This window comes from Eleginops maclovinus, chromosome 19 (assembly GCF_036324505.1).
Source record: "Eleginops maclovinus isolate JMC-PN-2008 ecotype Puerto Natales chromosome 19, JC_Emac_rtc_rv5, whole genome shotgun sequence".
Classification (NCBI taxonomy): Eukaryota; Metazoa; Chordata; class Actinopteri; order Perciformes; family Eleginopidae; genus Eleginops; species Eleginops maclovinus.
The window spans coordinates 23,827,957-23,853,328 of NC_086367.1; the positions used below are offsets into that span (position 1 = coordinate 23,827,957).

A 25,372-nucleotide genomic window follows, 5' to 3' on the forward strand; every position below is an offset into this window, starting at 1 on the left:
AATAGTGTATTCGTCTAAATAGCGTCTTAACCCAAATGACACACTTTAACACTATATTTGCAGAAGGAATGTCAACATATACTTTATGTTTCTTCCATGCAATATAACACACTTGTCTTGAGTCATTATTAACTTTCCATACATTTTGGGAGTGTTAATGTCTCCTAAATCAATCAAATGAATTCTGTCTCATGTGCCTTAAATTCACCTAAATGATAAACGTATATAAAGCTGGATTCTTGAACGCTTCGCAGAGTTTCATTGCATTTAAAATGTAGTTTTCAGTTAATAAAGACATTTATTCTCTCTAAGTCTCTTTTATGTTTCCAGCAAGACAACAATTAATATCCCAGATTCATAAAACATCTAACAGTTACAGAAAATAGTGTTACAGTAAATGTATAGTCATTATTCCAATATGAGATGAATTAAATACAACAAAACAGCACAGAAAAGTACATAAGGTGTGTTATAGGTGAATAATGCTATGTTTTTCCCCCAATTACACCTCTTTTAACAAATACAGACTTTAATAAATACTTAAAATACCAAGCATTCATAGTACATTTACATTAAGTATACCATTAGTCTGGTTAAATGTGCATTACATTTAGTGAAGGGTGCAATACGACTTGTTTAGGACTTGAGATTTACACTCCTCCTCACCAGTGCACCTACATGACTGTACGTTATGTTGTAAAGAAGTTCCAGTCCGAGTCGTTTCTTCTAACTCGTTTATTAAAAGTAGTTTTTTTACATAATGTTAAATACAATCTCTCAGGAGGCCAGAGGTCTGAAAGCAGGAGCAGAGAAAACAGATGTGAAATCACCCTTTTGATTTAATGTCCTTTCAGCAGACCGTCCACATAATATAATCCCTCTGTAATTACTCATTTTAAAACTCAATGTCAGCTATCGATCTTCACTTGTATAAAATAAAGAATAAATTGGAGGAAATGTCTTTTAATTCCTAGCATTTCTGTGCAAAACAGGGAGAGTCAGGACCCAGAGCCCAACACCCAGCAGCATCTATCATCCTCACAGCGAAGGGAGGATAACCAACTCTAAAATCCTCTTATCTTCCATCAGGCTGACCGTGGTGCATCTCTGGTGTGTACGTCAGGAGGACAACCATCACCCAGAGGTGCAGCAACGCCTGGGGAAAGAAGGGCAAGTGTTGTTAAAGGGTTCCTGAAGATGGGAAAATGGTAGGACTGAAGTAAAAGCATTTTGTTTTAAAACATTGAGATAAGATAAGAGTTCCCAGACTGGGAAAGTATAAGTGGTCACAGTCGTGATTCTGCTCTACTGGTATAGCCCAAAATATAGCATGTCATACTCACTATGTAGAGGATAACGAAAACTCTGGCCATGGGGTAACGCCTCAGGAAGATACCCAGTCTGATACTGAAACAACAACACATTCATTTATTTCAGGGGATGATACATCACTTATGAACTATGTACTTAGATATCATTACAGTGTAGGTGTTACCTGAAGCGGTCGATGGTGCTCGCTGCTTTCCGTACTTTCCGTAAACCCCGGGACTGTCCTGATCACTGAAGAGGACTGGGGTGTTTCTCTGCCGTGCTACGGAAATACAACACATGGGAAAAAAGTTACCAGCTAAATAAGAATAAAATATGATGACTAGCTAAACACAGTTCAAACAAACCAGGAGATTAAAATGTCTCCTCAAGGGAACTCTACAGTATGTCACACTTTCTGATCCAACCAATATCTCACCTGGTCCCTCGAGGCCGCTCATGTTGATGGAGGGCCCCCCGCTCTGCCCCCCCTCCCGGTTCTTCAGCTGCTGCTCCAGCCGCTCCATCTGAAACACCAGAGAGCTCTTCTCTGTCCCCAGAGCCTCCAGCATGGTCTGCTTCTGGATCAGCGTCTCCGTCAGCTGGTGCAGTCGGTTCTCCAGCTCCGTCTGGCTGCTGCTGCTCAGAGCCTTGTTGGTCAGCTGCAGGTAAAATCAGTAATACCATTTCAGAGCGGTCAAGCAAATAATGTTAGTTTCTTGCTCTTCTCTGTTTTATATCATATTAAAGTAAATATCTCTGGGTTTGGGCTAACAAACAAGAGCCTGCCTTAACATCCATGATGACATCCAAGTGACTGACCTGGTTCCTGAGTTTTTGGATCTCATCCTCTCGGTCTTTGATCCTGCTCTGCAGCGTGGCTTTGGCTCGGTGCTGCTCTTCCTCCAGGTACTGCAGCTCCTTCAATTCAAGAAATACACAAAAACATGACATAAATAAAACGTTTTATCAGGAGTTTTAGGAAACATCTGTCACAGTTTTAAAGTTCTCTCTCTGATGTTTCACCTGTTTGTAACGCTCGGCCTCGGCCTCCGCCTCCTTCTTGGCTCTGGTCTGGAAGGCCTGCTGCTCCTCCAGCTGCAGCTGCTGCTCCCGCCACGCCTCCGCCTCCGTCAGCGCCTGGTTCTCCAGATCCTGACAGATAACAGAAAACCTGAACCATGAACACTGAAGGAATCCAAACGGGGAGACGTTGACTGCTATGTCAGTCCTGTGCACCTCTGAAGTCACTGTTTCGTTTGAGAGGAAGCTCCTGGCAGAAGATGACCCATGCAAAGCGTCTCACCTGTATCTCTATCCGCAGTGTGTGCAGCTGCCCCTGCAGTTTCTGGATGTCCTCTTTCTGCAGCTCCCTCTCGTGCTTCAGGTCCTCGAGCTCCAGAGCCGCCGCCCCCCCGCTGCCGTCCATCGTGTCAAGACCGGAGCCCTCCTTCAGACTGCTGATCAGCTTCTCTTTGGACTGCAGGGACATTCAAAACAGCAGACCGACAGAGTGAACTTCTAAAAAAATCCTAATAAGAAATCCAAAAGGATAAAAAACAAGCAATCGAGGAAAAGCTCGAAACCTGGATGTGGAAAGAGTACATTCAGAACAGAATAGAATGACTTCATTGATTCCAATTTGGGAAATGTTTACGTTGCAGCAGAATACAAACAAGGCGATACAGTTACAGTACAGGAAATAAAAAATGTACAGAAGATATTAACAAAACTAAAAACTAAAACTGAATCTCAAGCAGGATGTAACATGTACACTCAGTGTGAGAGGAGTGGAATATTATTAGAATGTACAGTAAGTAAAGGGAGTACAGAATTCCTGTCTTTGTGCCGTACAGTCCATGTGTTACAGTGTCAGGGGGTCCTACCTGCAGGATGCGTGCCGCTTTGTGCTTGTAGTCCTGTAGCTCCATCTTGGCGACCTCGGCTGCAGCTTTGGTGCTCTTCAGCTGCGTCTGCATGTCGTCGACTCGCAGCCTCTCCTCCGCTGCTCGCCGCTCTGCTGCCGTCACCGTCTCTGCCAGCGTCTGCCGCTCAGACTCCACTTTGGAGAGGCGGCTGGCGTACTCACTCTACAAAACACACACACACACACACACACACACACAGTTAGGAAGTCAGAATAATTGCTATTAGATATTCCTTTCCTAATCGCTCACCCCTTGTTCAGTACAAACTGTCATAGGAAATAACATTTATGTTAATACATGGAATTAAATGGTATGTGACATATGAAAGGCATCCTAAATGTCCCCTCTGTGGGACGATTAATAAAGGGATTCTGATTCCTGTGCACCTGCATCTGCCGGTAGTTGTCCTGCTCCCTCCTGACGGACAGCTCCGCCTCCCGCAGCCTCTCCTGGATCGTCTCCAGAGCCTGAGACTGCATGCTGCTGCCCTCTGTGTGGTCCATCATGATCCTAAAAAACAGAGAAGGAAATATAACATCTAAAGCCATTCAGAAAAAAGCTCAATCTGATCTGCTACTATAAAGGAAACGGTGGGAACACACCTCGAGCGTTCGTTCTGCGCCTCCTCTAGAGCGGCACTGCGGGACTTCAGCATCTGATCGGCTTCGTCCAGGCGGATCTTCAGGACGGCCAGCTGAGCGTCTTTAGCGGAGAGTGCTTCTGTGAGATCGTCGACCTTCGACCGGAGCTCTCGTAACATCCGGTCGCTCTGAGACTGCTCCGAGTTCCACCGGTCTGCCCGGAGACGAGCCTGGTTCAACTCTATGTGAGAGAAATTCAATAAAGTAAAGCTTTACGGTCACAATATTTTTTCTGAGTATTTTGACTTTTTGCGTAATTAAGATTTTTTTAAAAGAACTTTTACTTTTTTTTTTAAAGGATTTTCCCTTTTTTTCTCAAAACTTGGATTTTTTTCAGAATTTTTCTAAGATTTTTCACTTTTTTTCACTCATTGTTTCAGAAATTAGATTTTTTTCAGGATATTGACTTTCTAAGAATTCTGATTTTTTCTTCAGAATTTTGATTTTTTTCTTCAGAATTTTGACCCAGAAAAAAAGAGACATTTATTTTTTTATTTGTCGAATGTATTTCCTCTTATAGTGCCTTTGTTTGCACGATACAACCAAAACAAACTCCTTGTATGTGTGAACCTGCTAAGCAATAAACCGGATCTGGTTCTGGATCTGGTTCTGGTTCTGGATCTGGTTCCGGTTGGCTCTCGTCTCTTACCGTCTTGTAGATCTTTGGCCCTCTGGATCACTGAAACCATCTCCTGGTTAAGGGAGGACACCTCGCTCCGCAGCAGCTGGTTCTCCAGACGCAGGCTGGATAGGATCTGGCTCTGAGGCTCCTCTGCGGGGGGGGCAGCAGCAGGATGAGGAAGAAGAGGAGGAAGAGGAGGCTCCTGTCTGATGGACTCCTGAGGAACTGCCAAGCCGGAGTCTGAGCTCTCAGGTGTGTCTGTGGTCAAAGGGCGGGGTGAGGACAGAACAAACAGGTATTACTCAGGTGTGATTACCTGTGCAATACCACCGCTCGTATGAACTCACTTCTGTGCAACCTACAGTTTTTCTACTTTCAACAGTGCCAGTAATATGTAGGGCCTTACTGATCGTACCTTGGCCCTGTTCTCTAGCGGAGCTCTCGTCTGATGTCTTGATGCTGTGAGCCGACAGTGAGCTCATGCTGGAGGCCCGCGATACTCCCCGGGTGGAGGGGGGCGTCGATGGGGCCGAGGGGAGAGAGAGAGGGGTGGAGGAGGGAGGAGGCGTCGTGCTCTGGGCCTCTGTAACAGGAACCCCCACCTTCACAAGCTCTCTTCTCGAATCCCTCCTGCCGCTGTCCGCAGGGTCGGAGCTGTTCAGAAAGTCAAAGAGCATGTCGTCGTCCACGTCCTGCTCGCTCTTCTTGCGCCTCACAAAACCGGACGAGGTCTTGGCGGAGGTGGAGGCGCTGCTTCCAGAACCAGAGAGGACACTGGAGGTGTTTGCTGCACCGAGCAGGGTTGAACCGGATCTCTTAATGTTTGCAGCTGCTGCAGAGACGAAGCTGTGAGCATCATCAGTGGATGCATATGCATGATGAGCTGCAGGTGCATGGGGCTTGAAACCTGCAGGGTTGTACTCAGGCTTGACGGTTGATTCTGGTTCGTAGGAGGAAAAGGAGGATGCTCTCTCCTGGTTTATGGTCAACGCAGTGGCAGCTCCCTGGTCCACTTTGTTCAGGAAGTCCTCAGCTTTCCCGGCCAAATCGGCAAACCAAGACATCTTGTTTCCTAACAGCAGAAACATAGGAGCTCAATTAGAGGATGACATCAGCCTTTTCTGCTGACTGAGTCCAAAAATATAAGGATGTGTGTACAATGTAATGCAGTCATATTCCTAAGTGATATCAGTAGTATACATTTAAATAATTGCAGAGGTTATACAGCCTGTTTTTGCAGTTCGGATTGCAAAGACACCAATGGAAATGGACGTTTCAGATGCATTTAGAATGGTAAAAATATGCTCAGCCAGTGGGCAGATATCAATGCCAAGAACTTACCAAAAGTGCCTTGCACACAAATCTGAATGCATTGATTTCAAGTCAAACATCAGATATAAACTCCAAGTCGGTGAATTGAACATATTGATCCACTGAAACATACAGTCGACATTTAACCGTCGGAATAAAACCTTAATTAGAAGATGAAACCCTTCAGAAAAACTGCGTAATGTTTCATTTAATGAGGATAATATTGAGATGAGAAACACAGATCCCGTGAATGCATCATTGCCGCACAGCTAGCATGCTAACTCAAAAGAGCCAAAGCTAAATGGCAAGTTATTAAAACTACACTGCATTGTTTCTGTTGCAAATACATGGATATAAATGGGTTATAACGATGAATCAGTAGCTGGGATTTGTGATGGTCTCGTAAAAGAAAACAAAGTCGGTTTAGGGATAAACTCCATCCATACTAAAGCTAACAGGCTAGCTGGTTATTAAAGGGAAGGAGGCTGAAAACAAACCGTTTGAAACGAAGGACTGATAAGAGTTCATGCACTAAAAACATGTAAATGGCAGTATTAACAACAAATAACAACCAAAGGACAACGTAAACACTGAGTATGTTCATTTAAATGTACAAATACTATGAATAAATATGTCTATGTACAAATATGAGTCCAAAGTAGGTAGAAAATTGATCCAGACAAAATCCCGTGAATGCACCATTGCTGCACAGTTAGCATGCTAACTCAAAGGTGCTGAAGCTAAATGGTAAATTATTATCACACAACTGCATCGTTTCTGTTACAAATAAATGAACATAAATGAGTTATTAAAGGAGTCATCAGCTGTCGGGTTTTCTGTTGTCACAAAGTAAACAGTTCAGGATAATCTGCAGCAATGCTAAAGCTAACAGGCTAGCTGGCTTTTAAAGGGGAAAGAGGCTGAAAACAAACCGTTCAAAAAGAAGTCCAAATATCCAAGGTGTCTCAGCTAAAGCCGGGGTGAACTGGAGGACGTGAGAGAGAAACACCGTGGTGATAAACAGAAACAAATGTCATTATCTGTCAGAGAGGATCTTCTTCTCAATACGTGGAGCAGGAAGCGCAGCGAGGACCCCACAACAGAGCGACCGTAGGGGCGCCTGATCAGAAACCCGCCAGTTCTGTTTTTCACACTCATGATCAGAGGTGGAAAGTAACTAGGGACATTTATTCTATTCTATACTTAAATAATTAAGAGGTGCGTTTACTTTACTTGAGTATTTCTATTCTATGCCACTTTGTACTTTTATTCCACTACATGTATTTAATCCCTTTAGTTACTTTACAGATTAGGATGAATGATGGAAACATAACCAGCCCTTAAATCAGACTGTAGTTCACCTGCAGTAAATCCAGCAGCTACCCTGCAGTATACAAAGCCATTCAAACTAGCTGCACCTTTACCAGCTCTGAGAACACTTTAATGATCAATCATTATAAAACATATCAGAGATATTATTCTGAAATGGACCAATCAGACAATGACTACTTTTACTGTCGCTACTTTAAGTACATTTAGAGGAGAGTACTTTCTACTTTCACTGGAGGAACATTTAGAATACTTTCACTGTGACAGAGTATTCCTACACTCTGGTACTTCTACTTTACTCAAGTACAAGACCTGAGTACTTCTACTTTACTCAAGTACAAGACCTGAGTACTTCTACTTTACTCAAGTACAAGATCTGAGTACTTCTACTTTACTCAAGTACAAGACCTGAGTACTTCTACTTTACTCAAGTACAAGACCTGAGTACTTCTACTTTACTCAAGAACAAGATCTGAGTACTTCTACTTTACTCAAGTACAAGACCTGAGTACTTCTACTTTACTCAAGAACAAGACCTGAGTACTTCTACTTTTACTAAAGAACAAGATCTGAGTACTTCTACTTTACTCAAGTACAAGACCTGAGTACTTCTACTTTACTCAAGTACAAGACCTGAGTACTTCTACTTTACTCAAGTACAAGATCTGAGTACTTCTACTTTACTCAAGTACAAGACCTGAGTACTTCTACTTTACTCAAGTACAAGACCTGAGTACTTCTACTTTACTCAAGAACAAGATCTGAGTACTTCTACTTTACTCAAGTACAAGACCTGAGTACTTCTACTTTACTCAAGAACAAGACCTGAGTACTTCTACTTTTACTAAAGAACAAGATCTGAGTACTTCTACTTTACTCAAGAACAAGACCTGAGTACTTCTACTTTACTCAAGTACAAGACCTGAGTACTTCTACTTTACTCAAGTACAAGACCTGAGTACTTCTACTTTTACTAAAGAACAAGATCTGAGTACTTCTACTTTACTCAAGTACAAGACCTGAGTACTTCTACTTTACTCAAGTACAAGACCTGAGTACTTCTACTTTACTCAAGTACAAGACCTGAGTACTTCTACTTTACTCAAGTACAAGACCTGAGTACTTCTACTTTAATCAAGTACAAGACCTGAGTACTTCTACTTTTACTAAAGAACAAGATCTGAGTACTTCTACTTTACTCAAGTACAAGACCTGAGTACTTCTACTTTACTCAAGTACAAGACCTGAGTACTTCTACTTTACTCAAGTACAAGACCTGAGTACTTCTACTTTACCCAAGAACAAGATCTGAGTACTTCTACTTTACTCAAGAACAAGATCTGAGGAATAACTTCAGAGGCCAGGATGAGCTGGAGAGGGGAGGAGATCCTAGAACTAACAATCGGAAATTTCAAAATAAAAGCACAACAACAAAAGACATGATGACACCTGCGTTATGAAACAGTGCCTCTTTATTTTTTCCGCACTCACTCCAAAATGCATATTTACATGGCATGCCACATCAAAACAGGAACTGACTATGGACACAATGGAAAACGTATAGAATCTGCTCTGGGAGGAAAAGGGAAGTTTCTCCTGTGAACTACCAACAAAGAGAGACCAGGAAGGAAGATTCAACACCTTTACGAAGCGGGCCAGTCATAGAAAAAGGTTCCTGTTAAATTGTGTCGTTTCAAAGACTGATAAAAAGTGATCAATGTCCGGCATCAGAGATCATCTACACTCCATGTTAAAAAAAAAAGAAGGGGGGGGGGGTTTACAACAGTAATGAATTGTGGTTTGGACAAAGCTGCTCAACTCCTCTCGATATCCAGTCCAGTAATTTCAAAATGCCTCAATAATCTAAATCTTCTAAAAAATATTGTCCTTGTTAATCCACAAGCGCTGCGTCCTTTCGGAGGAAAAAGACAAACACTGAGAAGATCCGAAAAAGAGGGAGGGGGGGGGAACCGAAGTTAAATACAACAACTCAATATACAAGTGTGTGTGATAATGATGCAAAAATAACTGAACAACAAATATCAGGTTTCTGCTGAGAGTCCTTAGTCGTCGCTCATCAGTATTTCCTGTGTCGCATGAACAGTCCGCTGGATCCACATTCAGATTCATACATTCACATACACGTCCTCTGGGGTCACACACACACACACACACACACACACACACACACACACACACACACACACACACACACACACACACACACACACACACACACACACACACACACACACACACACACACACACACACACACACACACACACACACACACACACACACACACACACACACACACACACACACACACACACACACACACACACACACACACACACACACACACACACACTCTCTTTGCCACACTCTCTCTCTCTCTCTCTCTCTCTCCTGCACAGCCAGGTACACATGCAGTGTGTTTTCTGTAGATGTAGTCCCACATCAGATCAGCCCCCTCCTCTTCTTGTAGTCCTCTAGGTTTAAGGACCGGCGGGGGGCGCCGTCCTTCACCGGCAGAGCGTTGGAGCTCACGGACAAAGACTTGGCCTCTGCAGAACACGAGAGGAATATTATTTAGACCTTTGTTTTGTTAGGCTTTGAACATCCTCTGTTATTTTATTTATTAACTAATTATTCGAACTAAATTTGTATAAATTAAATTAAATGTATTTTATTGACTTAATTGTTTTTGTACTTTACATTTACAGCAACGTTCCAAATGTGAATATTAGCATGCTTTTCTCAAGTAGCAGCAGACTCAATTATACGTCAGTATTGTTTCCAAAATAAATCAACATAATATTGGATCATAATTAATTGACACCCTCAAATAAACATAAAGAAGCTATAAAGACAATGAAGCATCTGTACATTACACTACAGTATAGAACAATTAAACAACAGATGGAAAAATTGAAACAAGGCCTTTGTGAAGTAAAAGTCTTACCTGCGTTGGGAACCTGTAGGTCGATCTTGACGTCAAAATCGTGAACTTTAAACAAATCTTCTGAGAGGTCGGTGTTCTGCTTCTGCCCGTCTTTGTCTTTCGCATTGAGCTGACTCTAAAATAAAACAAGCGAGGAGAAATTAGGCCTTTTGTTACAAAGAAGCAGAAGGTTATGTTCTGCTCGGCCTTCCCTCTCCTTGAGATTGAATCAGAAAATAATTTACTTTTAGAAAACGCTTCGCCAGAACATGAGCATTAATATTATTTGTATTTAATTTGTAAAGAAAGTCTTTAGTTATTATTCATCTTTTAACACATTTTTGAGACTTAAAATGATGAGGGGTTGGGCAAATATATCCACCTTTCTGATAAAACATACATTAATGTCCTACACAAATAACAACATGGCATCCCTACCCACAGATAGAATATTCACAGATCATCTTCATTGGAGCAGGACAACAATCAGACCTCAGAGTTCAGTTTAAAAACGTGTCTCTTAGAGCTCGTCCCTCTTACCAGGTTGTTCATGTCGGTTCCGGGGAGATCTGTTGCAGACCCGGAGCCGTACTTCTGGTTCAGGTGAGCCAGGATAGCTGCGTGGACAGACGGGTCTCTGGCCTGAAGAACCATAAAGAGGAGCAGGAAGATGAAACATTAACACACTAGGATAAAGCAATGGTTCCTCATGTCTACATACAAGACATTTGAAATAAGGACTTACATTAGACACCATGGTGGGTTTGCACTGTCTCCTTGTGAAGGGGTCCATCTGCTGGTTTTTGGCTAACTGTCCTTCAGCCTGTGAGACAGAACATTGGGTTATGGAAGGATATCTTGGACACCATATAAGGGCATTTGTAGGTAAATTAAAACCAAGTACGGAGCCTGGGAACAGAGGATACATTTGTGGAGTCAAAAGATTCAGGGTGGTGATTTATCAAGAACAGACACTAACTGTCTTAAATAATAGAGACATAATGAGCCAGAAAACGTCTCTCTTCAAAGTCCAGATGCATGACACATAAAGCTGATTCCGGGCAAAAATCAGCAGGACTGTTTGATTCAAATCAAGAGCAAAACCAACATTATTCTCCCAGTTTCTCTCATAAACGTGTTCTCATGTTTAAAGTTACTTGCTTTATATTTACCACTTTGAAAATGTCGCAATTTTTTTTCACCTTCAAGACATTTTGGAAAACAACCCCGTCTTTAATTTCATCATGATGACAGTAAGCCCTTTCCAACCAAACCAGTCCAAACTGGTTCTTCTTATGAGCCCCAGTTGTGTTTCCACCGCCCAATGCGCTTCAATAAAACTGCTTGTGAAATCTCACATGTGGCTTAGACTTGGTTCCCTTTAGTCCTTCACTATCCCTACTGATGTTGTATGTCCTCCCATTAAAGCCTTAAAACCATTACAGTGAAACCAGAGGGTGAAAGACACTTACCACCAGAGCTTTCTCCGATTCAACGATGTTCCAGCTTCTGTTCCTCTGATTGATGTAGCTGCAGCATAACAAAATAAAACACAACTCTATTAAAACACAAACTCAAAACCAAAAGGGCGTCACATTTTGAACACCTTTATTTGACACAAACCGATCCTAGTGTTTATAAATCAAGTGTCTGTACTTTATCATTTGAATATGCAAGATGTCGATGATCTACACTTAAATAAAATGTAAAAACAGAGGAACATTTCTGTCTGTATTCCCTTTTTATTCAAGAAGCTTTATTTATCCCGAGGGAAATTGAGGTGCAACAGTTCAATACAAAGAAGGAAGGAGAAATATACACTCAATATAACTAAACTACTAAATATACATCAAATATTACTAAGTATAAACTAAATGCATCAACAATAAGAGCAGCTTTGCAAATATGAAATAGTGAAGTAGTTACAGTAACTACGTAGGTATATACAATATACAACAATACGTATAGTGCAAATGGCAGTACAGTAATAAGAGAACTAATAAAACTAAGCTGAATACTAAATACTAAATACAGTGACATGTGAATAAAGTGACATGTGAAAGTGAAAGTAAAGTGAAATGACAGCATTGTGATGAAAGAAAGTGTCACTGAGTCTCCACTGTTCCTCTAACGACCTGAGGGGGATGAGTTAAAGAGTCTGATGGCCACAGGAAGAAAGGACTTCCTGTGGCGTTCTGTGGTACACTATTGCCCTTTAAAGCCAGGGAAACAAATAGATGTTTATTATTTAGCAAAGTCTAAGATCGTCATCAATAATAAGCCTAATTTAAATCAAACCCTCTCTCACAAAACAAAGAAGATTTGTTCAGTTTTTAATTTCATATTTTTTTTAAGACTTATTTTATGGCATCAGCTGCTGCCGTTGCACCTGTAGTTTCCCACCATGTATTTGCAGCAAACTGTATTATTAAACAGAGGGACAGCAGGTGGATTTACACCATGTGGTGTACCTGATGGCAGAGATGCTCTTGGTCCTCTGTCTGTCGAGCATCTCGGCTCTCTCCTCCAGCTCGTTCAGCTGGTCCTGGATCGTCTTCACTTTGTCGCCGTCTCCACTCTCTTCTGCCATGGCCTTCAGTCACAACACAGAGAAAGGAGTCAGCAAAACTCTGATAGCCACAGAGCTAATGATAGGTTCAGGGTCACTGCACAATCTCGGACCAAACTGAAAGGTTTCCGTCATCAGAACCTGGGGTTTCTTTTACCTTATCTTTGAGTAACGCTGTTTTCTTCATGGCGTAATTCGATGGCGCTTTCCTGAATCTGTCCTTCTCTTTGACAATCTGCAGAGAGGAAAGACCTCAGTGTTATTCTGCTGCTTTATCAACGCACGAGGCTGGGAGAAAGCGGTAAACAAACAGAGACTCACATCCTCGATGTCCTTGTCGTTGAACTTGTAATTCATAGCCTCTTTGATCGACTGCTCCTTTTTGGTGATTTCGTCCAGAGTCGGTACCTGCATCCCAGCAACGATCATCTGCAAAAACACATCAGTTACCAACTATCTGAAGCTCCTCACAGTTCCTACTCTCACACCGACGTCACAGATTTTACCTGAAAGTGGGCGGGGCCGGAATTTCGATTATCACTTTTTCCGAAAGAAATCTAACTTTTTTTTCTAAATTTCGAATTTTAAAAAATGTCCCAATATTTTTCTCATTATTCTAACTCCTCCTTCATTTGGCTCTAATCATGTTCTTTTCAACATGCACACGTTTTGTCTCCCAATCTTTTTGATTTTCTTTTAAGATTTACGATTATTTTCCAAAAATCTGACTTTTTGAAAGATTTCTTTCTCAATTTTTTTTCGATTAGAACTTTTTTTATAATCAGATTTTTTTCAAATTTCTGGAACTTTTCTAAATGTCAACTTCAATTAAATTCACACTTTTCCACTTACCGCCTCTTTCCACTTCATGAACTCGTTCTCCATGAACTCCTGATTTGATACAAACTCCAGCCTGAAGACCCGCGTGTCGCCGCCATGCCTGAGGAAGATCTCTGATTATGGTACAGAAGAAGAAGAGAAGATCGAACAGGTAGAGATCCGTAACTGTACACGCACCTTAACTGTAGACCCTTGTTTGTTCGCGTTGTTCCGAGCTGGTAAACCTTCGCCGTCTCCACCACGTCCACAATTTCGGCGACCTTGGGGAGAAATCCAATTAAGACAAAGTTCAATTAACATTCTTTCCAGAGTCACAGATCGTTGGTGGAATTATTCTTTACCCATGCCATCTGCCGCTTAAAGCTGTTATTAGTCACATTAAAGGCTCGTCTTCTGATTAGCAGTACGAGGCATTTATTTAGTTGATCGATTCATTTATTAAAAACAAGTTGACTGCAGAAAGAGGGAAGATAGACTAGAGAAAAAGAGAGAATGCAGACAAGGATGCTGTTAAATAGGTCACACACATATGCTGATATCCTGTAAGTACTTTTAAACTGTTTTGGGTTTTTAAATATCAGCTTCAGCCATAGAAACCCAGATCAGTCAACCAGGAATTACAGATCTTCCCCGTCAGCGTTCTAAAAGAGCTCACAGCTGACTGATATCGAACTCCTCACCCTGTACACAGGTTTACTGCTGCTGTTCCCGATCCCTATCCTCACGAAGCATCCGGTCACCGTCTTGGCGAAGAAGGGCATGTGGCACCAGCGCTCCAGTTTGTGTCGGGACAGCCGGACCCGGTTCAGCTCGTCCGGCAAGGAGACGGGCTGCGACTTCGGGGGGGTTTCTTCTTTACTGAGAACACAACACAGGCAGGACGTTATAAAATATCCACAGAAATGTGTTGTTATTACGGCTAAGAGCGGAACTCACTCGTCTTCATCATAAGACGACGAACGGGAACTGCGATCGCTTTTGACGGATGACTTGTCGTCGTCTTCCTCCTCTTCCTCCTCGTCGTCGGAGTAAACCTCGCTGGTCTTCAGAGGCTGACGTTTGGCCAGAAGTTCAGCTGCTCAATTAAAAGGGAAGACGGGTCAGATTCAGCAGACAGCTTTCAGGCCACACACAACAGGAAGACCCCACCGACCTGTCCTGTTCTTCTTCTTCTCGCGCTCGGCCTTCAGCTCCTCCATCGCCATGGACTTTTTGTCCAGTTTTTCGTCGCGTTTGGTCCGTCTCTCCTTGTTGTGAGACATGACCTTAAAAGGACGGGAGATAACGATCAGAGGCAAAGAAACAGAGACACTCTGCTGAATGAACCTCTCTTTGATTCAGTGAGAGAAGAAAAGAAGAGCAGGGAGGACATCGAAACAAATATCTGTAATACAATATATACAACTCACCACTTGTGTGTCTTGCACCTGAGATAGCTTCCTCTTCTCCTGCTCTTCCTCCTGCTTCCTGTTCTTCTTCTCCTCTTTCTCCTTCTTCTTCGCCGTCTTCAGCTTCTTTTTGATTTCAAAACTGTCACAACAAACACAATCTTTAATGAGTCAACCCTCAGCGATGTTAAGATGCCAGGGAAACTTAATTGAACGGTCTTTCAGCTTTTGAATGTTCCTCCTGCTCCTCCTCTCTTCATCCTCCCCTCCACTCACCGTCTCTTGAGCACCTCCCTCTTCTCGATTCGGTTGAACAGCTCCTGCTCTCGCTCCTTCTCCGTCATCTGCTCCAGCCGCGCTCGGTCCTCGGCGTCGCCCATCAGGTCGTCGTCGTAGCCGTCCCTGAACTCATCGTCCTCGGAGGAGTCCGAGTCGGAGCTGGAGGACGAGCTGTTGCTCTCAGAGTCGGACACCTCGCCTGAGAGAGAGAGCGAAGCATCGGCAGAGAGGGGAATCAATCGGCTGGATTTAGAGTTCAGTAACAAAGACAGGACGCTACAGAAACCTGACCAAAGGTGCTCTGACTGCACCAGTTAAATTACATTTGGACTTTTTTCAAATTTCTGGATTTTTTTTCTAAAAGCCGACTTTTAAAAATGTCAGATTTTCTTAAAACTTCAGATTTGTTTTCAAGACATGAAGACACTATTATATTCCCCTTCGCTCTAATGCAGTGTTGTCTTTAATGCAGTGTTGTCTTTAATGCAGTGTTGTCTTTATGAAAGGTTATTTATTTGTTGTTCTCAAGAGATCTTTTATATATTGTTTGATTTACAGAAAGCAATAAAAGAAGAAGCTTTAATGTTAACTTTTTTTCTTGCAAAGCATCTCTTAAGTCATCTTGGTGCTAGATTCTGAGCGACTGATTTCCAGACCTTTTCCAGATTGTCCATAATCATGTTGACCCAAAATATATTACCACAACAACAGACTAGATGCTACCCTGTGGGCCAGGTTAGATAAAAGGGGATGAGTGAGTGAGTGAGTCACCTAATCCCAGCCACCTGATGATGATTCTAATCCGCAGAACGTCTCGCCACTCTGCTCTGCACTTTATCTAAGATGCTATTAACCTGAGGAAGTGTGGGTCAGTTTGTCGTGTGAATACTTCCTCAACTGTCATGGTTTCACACACAGACCTTGAGTAAGCTGAGAGGAAGTGTGCGAGACGTACCCTCCTCTGGTGCCGAGCTCTCCCCTGAGCTGTCTCCATCCGAGCTGCCGGACGCCGTCGCTTTGTGAACCTTCTTCTTGGTAGCGTTCTTCTTCTCAGACCCTTTCCCTGGTTTAACTTTCTTTTTGCCTTTGGTGCCACCCACAGTCCACTACACAGAGGAGGGAAACATTCAGTTTGGGGTTCTCAGATCCATCTTGCAAATGTAAAAAGGGACGCCTTTAAGAGCGAACGCTTACCTCATCATCACTGTCGGACGTCTCGGAGTCTGTAGAAGCTGCAGGTTTGCTCACCGGCTCCTCCTGATCGCCTGAGTCCACCCTCTTCCTCTTCGCCAAAGACAAGAGTTCCTGAGAAAGAGAACCCAGTGATGTGGTTCAGATAAAGCATACAGTAACATCATGACCACACAAAGTGGAAAAGCCCCCTGCAAGTATTCTGTCTTGGATGATCTCTAAATACAGGTGTATATAGATCTCAACTGAACAGCTTTTCAACATGCATATAGCAGGACAGTCATCCCAAACAAACACAGCTGATTTGCCAAGAAGCCACAAAGAAGTCAAACTCTAAACCCTTTTTCACGACAGAAGGTAGCATCAATTCATCTCATCTAACGCTGGAACAACCCGTTGGAAGAACGTGTGGGTTTCGGCCTCAGAGATGGACATTTTTCAATAACTGCTGACACATTTTGACAGAAAGATTGGCATCTTTACGGCACCGATACTGAGGTGGTCCATTCACATTACTGTAAATAGTTTCTCTGCACGGGTCATTTGAGAGTTTAGTATTTCTGTCACATTGAGACGTCCGTGCTAAGCGCCAGCGAAATTCCTGGCCTCACGTCTACTCACATACAGAAATGACTGCTAAACATTAAGGATTGCACTTTTTAAATTAGGAAAAAGTGATTAATTTTAACTGCTAATGAATACTTTTTATGGGGAAGAATCAGAATAAACACTAGGAGAGACAACGTATGAAATACTACAGACATTTGATTTAGTCTCCTTTTTGTTCAACTCGCATATACTCACACAAATCCTCTTTTTCCATGTGTGATTAGAGTGCAATATCTTTATCTATGTCCTCAAATCTTATATTTAAATGCCAAGTGCTCTTTACTACTGAGCTGTTCTCTCGTAAAACACTGTACCATTGACCCCGTGTTAACCTGCAGAGGACTAATAAAGAGGGTTGCTGCAACAATTATATTTCAGGTGCATTTTCAAGCTTTTCTAGCTCTTTACATCTGAGCTTTTATACAGTTCATAAAGTAAATTCAATGTTATTGTGCTTTACATAACCAACCATTAATGGAGATTATTTTTCAAAGATCTCACTCTATAAACCCTGAGAGCAGGACCTTTGTATCTACAGTATTGCTATCAGAGTATTTGACTCAAAATATTGTGTTGTTTGGTTTTCTATCCATATTGCCCTGCTCTTTTGCATTTATCGCACAATTTGACATCAATAAGCAACATAAATCTGTGTTTTTAACTACAGATGTAACAGCCCACTGAGACGAGAGTTGAAGGTGAGCTGTAGATCTTGTAAGATCTGCATGCAGCTTCTGTCTCTTTGAAATGAAACTCCAAATGTGCAGCCTTAGTAGGTAGGCTAAGTGTACTGAATGAACTCTCAACTCTTCTGTTCATCTCTATACATCAACTATTTGTCCTGGGGCTGCAAATCATGAGATATGGATACATTCAAAATGTGCAGCCATAGCTTATGCATTACTGATGACTGAAGAGCACTAAACAGCCTTCATGCACACACAACATAAACAATAATACTGAGTTGGCCAACCACGGAAGCTAGGTTTACTAAACCTCTATCAACTATACAAGCAATTTAGACGTGTGCATTTTAACTTTACATGCCAAAGCCCACTAGGTCCAAGAAAATAACATATAAATATTAACTCTCTGTGCAAATCAGTTTTGCTGCACTGAATTGTTAAATTGGTTTGTCCCTGTGAAATAAAATACATTCAAATGGGCCACCTTAGTGGTAAAATGTACTGAATGAAAGTCTCTACTCTTCTGTTCATCTGTTATTAATACTAAACAACTACTGTTGTCATGCATCAACTATTTGTTGGTGTACTAGGGCTGCACAATAAGAGGTATGCGAATAGCAGTTAAATGCATGACACTGTCTTCTTCAAGGTGATCTCAAAACATAATTGTAATGCACTGAAGAACCTTAATACACAATCATAAATATAACACCTATTGCAAACCAAGGAAATAAGGTTTACTGAACTTCCCTCCACTTGTAATCCTCTGTTTGTAGACCTGTGTGTGTGCTGTCTGTGAGCATCAGCTGTAGTAGTGTACTGTCAGGTGGTGTACATGGCGGGTGTTTCATGCAGATTACTGAAGGCAGTACTCCTGTACAGCTGCACGCACTGACATGCTACTCTGCAGAGCTTGTTTGACAACAACACAGAAATAGACCTTCAGCTCTGCCTATGACGTCACTGAGCAGATAAGGTTCTCCTAGCTAATTCAAGAGCCACTCCACTACCGTGTGTGAAAACATGTAAACAGTCGCTGTGCTGAAAACATGTCCCTTACTCCTTCAGTCTGGGGGTTAACAATCAAATACACCAATAGGAAAAGAAGCCTAGTGAACGTGTAAAGTAAAGAGACAAAGGGGGGGCGTTTTGGTGGTAGAACACCACATAATAGCTCTTGTTAAGTGCATCTCTCGGAATGTAACCTTAACGTTAGCATCACTTAGCTCACATGCTAAGACGCTGCTTTCTTACAATACAGCCCCACATTCTCCTCCGTGTGTAAGACCTAACAGAAACACTTGGGGGAATCAAACATATTTATTTATGTTTCTGAAATGGCTTTGCGTACTGAGAGAAGAACCAATACATGTAAATAATAACAGGCCCACTTTCAGCTTGTATAAGCGAGGCAAACCTCTGCTAGCATCCGTTAGCATTTGTTAGCTTCAAACTGCTGACAACTAAATTAGCGAGCCGTTGGTACGAAATCCGAAAAGAAGCGGACCTACCTGATCTAAGTTATCGTCGCTAGCACTGTCTTCAGAGTCAGAGTCAATCACGACCCGACCTTTCCGCTTCTTTACATTCACCATGATGAGAGAAGCTAACCTGCTAGCTACCCCTGTGTCGTCTAAATGCTAACTGCAGTCAGTCACACAAAGGCAGCACTGCGCATGCGCGGTAGTATTGGTACCATATTGAATCTGAATTAGTTTTTAATTTTATTTACCTTATGTTCATTTGTATTACTTTATACTTCAACCCTTGAAGTGAATTGTCTCGTATACAAAATATATGATGTTCATATATGTTCTTGAATGAATAAAGGAGAAAAAGAAGCAGTGCTTTATCACTGTTAAAAAAATACATTTGATAAATGTCGCAAAACTGATTTTAAAATGTACAGTGCTAAAGCAAGTAAAGAGCAAAAGACGAGCCTAATATTATTAAGAAGCACGCATAAAAATATTGAACATAAAAGTAGAAATTACACAATTTAGAATTTACAAAATACATGGAATATCAAAATAATACAACATTCACATCAGTTATATAATACAATTAAAGACAAATAAGTACAAAACATGGCAAAAGAAATACAGCAATTTAAGCAAAACTAAGAGACATATATGTATAGCATATTCAGGTATTGTGACCCTAAAAAAAACAAAGTTTGGGGACATTAATAAAGATGTATTTTTTACATACAGTACAAGTGATTGTAGCGACGTACAATTAGTGTTTATAAAATAAGATAAGATATACTTTATTTATCCAAATTTGGGAAATGTTCAGTCACAGCAATATAAATAATGCATTGCACATGAATGAGAAGTAAATCAAATCAAAATCAAACGCAAAACAGTGAATATATATATAATATCAATAATGAATTTACATTGCACATTGCAGGTTTAATGCACAACACAGTTGGATTTCATATATATGTATATTTTTAAGTGAAATACAACTCATATTAACGCTTTTTATAATCAAGCTTTATTATTTAGAGTGTAAATAAATACAATTGTGCAAAAATGCGATGGTATTGACAGTCAGCTGATAGCGGAACTATATATTACCAGAGTGAGTGCGTCAGTCCGGACGGAAATCACTGGTGCACATTAGCTACCTTCAAGGTCCATGGTAACTCAACCTTCTGGAGCTAAATGTGTTAAAGTAAACATCAATAATATACATGATTTAAATCCACAACAGTGATTAAAGAAGAGAGCTGAATGAGAAACCGTACTCTGTGAAATATCCAGCCGTCAGCGTCTGGTTCAGCATGATCACAGTGAGTAGAGACAGATCATGGTTTACATTTACAGTTAGTATTATTTACAGTAATGTTGATCAGGGGTTTAAAGCCATGCATTGAGACGTTAGGATGGGATACTATTGGACAGAATACTTGGAAATGTGTGAATATAAATGGCATGACCGAAATAGGTGTACCGTAATCCATTGGTTTCCAAAAATCTGGATTACATTCAGCACTGCTCTGAAACGGTTTTACTCTAATCAAAATAATACTGAAAAAGATATGCTGCTTTATTTTTGTCTAATGGTCCAATTTACAATTTCTTTTAATATAATTCTTTATTATAGATTATCAGATTATTTTATTGATTACTTGTTATGAATTGACTGTACGAATCAAATGTCAGAAAATTCTCCAAGACCAAGTGAATGTGTTTTAAGGGTCTTCTTTTGTCAGTTCAAAACACAAAGATACTCAGTTTAATTTGATGTATTACCTAGAAAATGCAGCAATTCTCCATATTTGAAAAACAGCATTTAAAGACAATTCCTCTTGAAAAATGACTGGTTTGATTTTTTCATCATCAAAATAGTTGATGTTATTTTGTGTCTAAGGATTCTCCATGACTCGTTGCGGCGCGGATTGAGTTTTGTATCGGGTTAAATATCCATAATGACCCTGTACTGAAAGTAACAACTTTTCTGCTCCCTCCCCCAGCTCTGAATCGTCCACATCCCCGTCTGAAATGTCTCTACCTAAGCTGGCCCGCATCCCCTCGGCGAGGCTGCTGACCTCCATCCTCCCCCACCAGCTGCTGCAACCCCCGCCCCACCCCTCTCACCGTCCCCTGCAGGACTAAGATCCAGAAGGACTACAGACGTCCCGGCCAACCCAAAGAACACAAATTCCCCTTTCAGCCCGTCAACTTCAGCTTCTCGAAGGGAATCGAGGGCATCAAGAAGCATTTCACGCTGCTGAAGAAGGAGTTCTCTGAGCGGCTGGTGGGTCCGGAGGGGAAGCCCCTCCTCGAACACCTCCTGGAGCAGAACCTGGTGATCTGGGAGTTCAGGGGTCCGGAGAGCCTGGAGCAGTGGACCGTGTCGTCGGATCAGGAGATAGGAGGACAGAGTGAAGCGCTCCTGAAGCTGGGCAGGAACGATAACACCTGTTTCCTGTACGGGGCGCTGAGGTCCACCCCCCCGAGGGACGGAGAGACGCGGTACAGCGGATACTGCAGCATGCGCTCAAAGAAACTCCTGGTGAGAGCTCTAAAAATGTATCCTCCTGACGTTTATGCATCATATAACCTCTGATCAGTTACTAGAACAGTATCCAGGGCCACCTTTTCTCTGGACTTTACATTTACAGCTCACAGGGGTCATACAAAGTCCTGAAATCTGAGATTAAACAATGCTGGCGTCACATTTTCTATCAAGGAATCTGTAAACTTGCAGTTACATTTATAGCAACATTTTAGATGCAATTATAGAGCCATAACATCTGGAAACAGATGTTTAAAGCACCTTCAAAATGCTTTAATTATTAATCTAAATGCTGTACGAAAAGTGAGGCAATATGTTTGAATTTAGAATACTTTTAGAAGGTTTCCCCGACGTAAATGTATTCTTGGCTATGGAAGAGAAGTCTTGGGAAAACAACATTTCCAGAACATGTTATTAAAGTTAAATGAACTACTTTTGTTTATTTATGTACATTTTTTCACATGAAGCTGGATTTTAATCTGTACTTTTTTTGTACAAACAAATTCTGGAAATATTTCAGCGTGACTTTATAGATTTAATTTAAAGAAATGTATTTATTGTTTGTCTTTACAAAGAGAGGTATTTAATTAGTTTAAAAATAGAAAACATGTCATTTTTTGAATGTAAAATATATATTATAGGAGTTTTCTTTTGCTCTACTTATTATTATTTATTCCCAACACTGGCTGGTTCCTACTCTGTGGTTTATCCATGTCTTTGCCTTAAAACCTGCCCCCACTGAAGGTCTGTAAGTCCTCCACTGTCCCTGAATGATGGCAGTAATTGATACAGCTTCCCCGTCCGTCTCTCCTAGGCTTCGTTTGACAGAAAGAAGCACCACGACTGGTCCACCTTCAACACCCTGCATCTACGAGTGCGAGGAGACGGCCGGCCATGGATGATCAACATCGCCACTGAGACGTACTTCTCTCACCAGAAAGACGACATCTACACCTACTTCCTGTACACCAGGGGGGGGCCCTACTGGCAGGACGTCAAAGTGAGCAGAGAGGAATTAAAATGTCACACATTTAGAGTTCACAAAGATGCTTAAATGTGCTTTATGTTCAGGTGTGTATCAGTATGTAGAGTCTCTACTTTAAAGAGTCCTCTCCTGCTGATGTTCAGGTGTATATCAGTATGTAGAGTCTCTACTTTAAAGAGTCCTCTCCTGCTGATGTTCAGGTGTGTATCAGTATGTAGAGTCTCTACTTTAAAGAGTCCTCTCCTGCTGATGTTCAGGTGTATATCAGTATGTAGTGTCTCTACTTTAAAGAGTCCTCTCCTGCTGATGTTCAGGTGTATCTCAGTATGTAGTGTCTCTACTTTAAAGAGTCCTCTCCTGCTGATGTTCAGGTGTATATCAGTATGTAGTGTCTCTACTTTAAAGAGTCCTCTCCTGCTGATGTTCAGGTGTGTATCAGTATGTAGAGTCTCTACTTTAAAGAGTCCTCTCCTGCTGATGTTCAGGTGTATATCAGTATGTAGAGTCTCTACTTTAAAGAGTCCTCTCCTGCTGATGTTCAGGTGTATCTCAGTATGTAGTGTCTCTACTTTAAAGAGTCCTCTCCTGCTGATGTTCAGGTGTATATCAGTATGTAGTGTCTCTACTTTAAAGAGTCCTCTCCTGCTGATGTTCAGGTGTATATCAGTATGTAGTGTCTCTACTTTAAAGAGTCCTCTCCTGCTGATGTTCAGGTGTATATCAGTATGTAGTGTCTCTACTTTAAAGAGTCCTCTCCTGCTGATGTTCAGGTGTATATCAGTATGTAGTGTCTCTACTTTAAAGAGTCCTCTCCTGCTGATGTTCAGGTGTATATCAGTATGTAGTGTCTCTACTTTAAAGAGTCCTCTCCTGCTGATGTTCAGGTGTATATCAGTATGTAGTGTCTCTACTTTAAAGAGTCCTCTCCTGCTGATGTTCAGGTGTATATCAGTATGTAGAGTCTCTACTTTAAAGAGTCCTCTCCTGCTGATGTTCAGGTGTATATCAGTATGTAGAGTCTCTACTTTAAAGAGTCCTCTCCTGCTGATGTTCAGGTGTATATCAGTATGTAGAGTCTCTACTTTAAAGAGTCCTCTCCTGCTGATGTTCAGGTGTGTATCAGTATGTAGAGTCTCTACTTTAAAGAGTCCTCTCCTGCTGATGTTCAGGTGTATATCAGTATGTAGAGTCTCTACTTTAAAGAGTCCTCTCCTGCTGATGTTCAGGTGTATATCAGTATGTAGCGTCTCTACTTTAAAGAGTCCTCTCCTGCTGATGTTCAGGTGTATATCAGTATGTAGTGTCTCTACTTTAAAGAGTCCTCTCCTGCTGATGTTCAGGTGTATATCAGTATGTAGCGTCTCTACTTTAAAGAGTCCTCTCCTGCTGATGTTCAGGTGTATATCAGTATGTAGTGTCTCTACTTTAAAGAGTCCTCTCCTGCTGATGTTCAGGTGTATATCAGTATGTAGTGTCTCTACTTTAAAGAGTCCTCTCCTGCTGATATTCAGGTGTATATCAGTATGTAGTGTCTCTACTTTAAAGAGTCCTCTCCTGCTGATGTTCAGGTGTATATCAGTATGTAGAGTCTCTACTTTAAAGAGTCCTCTCCTGCTGATGTTCAGGTGTATATCAGTATGTAGCGTCTCTACTTTAAAGAGTCCTCTCCTGCTGATGTTCAGGTGTGTATCAGTATGTAGCGTCTCTACTTTAAAGAGTCCTCTCCTGCTGATGTTCAGGTGTATATCAGTATGTAGCGTCTCTACTTTAAAGAGTCCTCTCCTGCTGATGTTCAGGTGTATATCAGTATGTAGTGTCTCTACTTTAAAGAGTCCTCTCCTGCTGATGTTCAGGTGTATATCAGTATGTAGTGTCTCTACTTTAAAGAGTCCTCTCCTGCTTAAAGCTCTTTATTTTTTTCATACTGGCTGTGCTGCAGCACCTCTTTTCACCCTCTGTCTGAAACCAGAGCCCACCGGGATTTCAGACCCGCCTTTTTGTTTGTTTTATATGAAATGTGAGCAGTTATTCTAACACTTTCCTCTGATCAATTCCAGATACCTTTCTCCAAGTTCTTCCTATCACACCGCGGGAGAATACAAGACGACCAGCATCCCATCTGGCTGGACAAGGTAAAGCAAACATCAAGTAATAACTAAATGAAGCTACGACAGATGGTCCTTCCCCAGTGAGTGGAGCTCAGTAACACCGCTGACCCCCTCCTCGTGTTTACAGGTGAACACCATTGGATTCACGCTGGGGGATAAAGCAGACGGACCCTTTCAGCTGGAGATTGATTTTGTCGGTGTGTCTAAAGACTACGCTCACACGGAGGAGTTTGCCTACGAGATGTACGAGAGGAATCCTAAAAACTGAGAGCAACCGAGACAATATGAACTATGGTTGAGCAATAGCAGCTTTAAATAACCACCAATAAAGACATGCAGTCGACGACACCCTCGTCTTCCTGGAGAAACTTCTTTTTCTGTTTGTATTTCAGCACAATAACTGTTCTACTTCAGTAACATTGTACCTATAGAACTTTTTAAAGCCATATTTAGGTATTTTATAGTTGTGAAAATATCCAAATGTGATCAAGCACACATTTATGACTTCTCAATCTCAGTTATGTCACGTCAAAACCAAAGTTGTTTATGTTGTTGTTAAGAGGCCCTAATGTGCTTTTTAGGGGTTTCCAACTCCTCTAGTGT

General features: G+C 41.5%; 3 protein-coding genes across 3 annotated transcripts; 1 reads left to right on the forward strand and 2 right to left on the reverse strand.

Annotated features, from left to right (window-relative positions):
* Positions 1–720: 720 nt before the first annotated feature.
* golga5 (golgin A5) lies at positions 721–6,935 on the reverse strand. The gene is given in 14 exon segments (XM_063908069.1): positions 721–1,156; positions 1,344–1,407; positions 1,496–1,529; positions 1,532–1,591; positions 1,748–1,970; positions 2,131–2,229; positions 2,335–2,463; positions 2,615–2,788; positions 3,195–3,398; positions 3,623–3,746; positions 3,839–4,058; positions 4,527–4,757; positions 4,915–5,571; positions 6,743–6,935. Coding segments are annotated over 13 exon segments (2,292 nt in total). The 5' UTR covers positions 5,564–5,571; positions 6,743–6,935; the 3' UTR covers positions 721–1,075.
* A 1,658-nt stretch (positions 6,936–8,593) lies between these two features.
* Positions 8,594–19,307, reverse strand: rtf1 (RTF1 homolog, Paf1/RNA polymerase II complex component). The gene is made up of 18 exons (XM_063909613.1): positions 19,159–19,307; positions 16,356–16,466; positions 16,117–16,267; positions 15,159–15,360; positions 14,904–15,024; positions 14,648–14,759; positions 14,431–14,569; positions 14,175–14,352; positions 13,672–13,754; positions 13,507–13,594; positions 12,976–13,083; positions 12,812–12,889; positions 12,557–12,678; positions 11,558–11,615; positions 10,831–10,908; positions 10,626–10,727; positions 10,107–10,221; positions 8,594–9,708 (listed from the first exon to the last, which is right to left on the reverse strand). Exons 1-18 carry the CDS (start codon positions 19,240–19,242, stop codon positions 9,602–9,604), a joined length of 2,037 nt encoding a protein of 678 aa, XP_063765683.1. The 5' UTR covers positions 19,243–19,307; the 3' UTR covers positions 8,594–9,601.
* Positions 19,308–21,137: 1,830 nt separating this feature from the next.
* ndufaf1 (NADH:ubiquinone oxidoreductase complex assembly factor 1) lies at positions 21,138–25,117 on the forward strand. Its single transcript, XM_063909706.1, is given in 5 exon segments — positions 21,138–21,240; positions 21,242–21,673; positions 22,491–22,676; positions 24,719–24,793; positions 24,897–25,117. Coding segments are annotated over 5 exon segments (915 nt in total). The 5' UTR covers positions 21,138–21,159; the 3' UTR covers positions 25,038–25,117.
* Positions 25,118–25,372: the final 255 nt, after the last annotated feature.

Coding starts and splice junctions, on each gene's coding strand:
- rtf1 (XM_063909613.1), bottom strand. CDS start 19,242: ATGGTGAATGTAAAGAAGCGGAAAGGTCGGGTCGTGATTGACTCTGAC. Junction 16,467..19,158: donor GCGACGATAACTTAGATCAG/GTAGGTCCGCTT, acceptor TCTCTTTCTCAG/GAACTCTTGTCTTTGGCGAA. Junction 15,025..15,158: donor AGGGAGGTGCTCAAGAGACG/GTGAGTGGAGGG, acceptor TTGTTGTGACAG/TTTTGAAATCAAAAAGAAGC.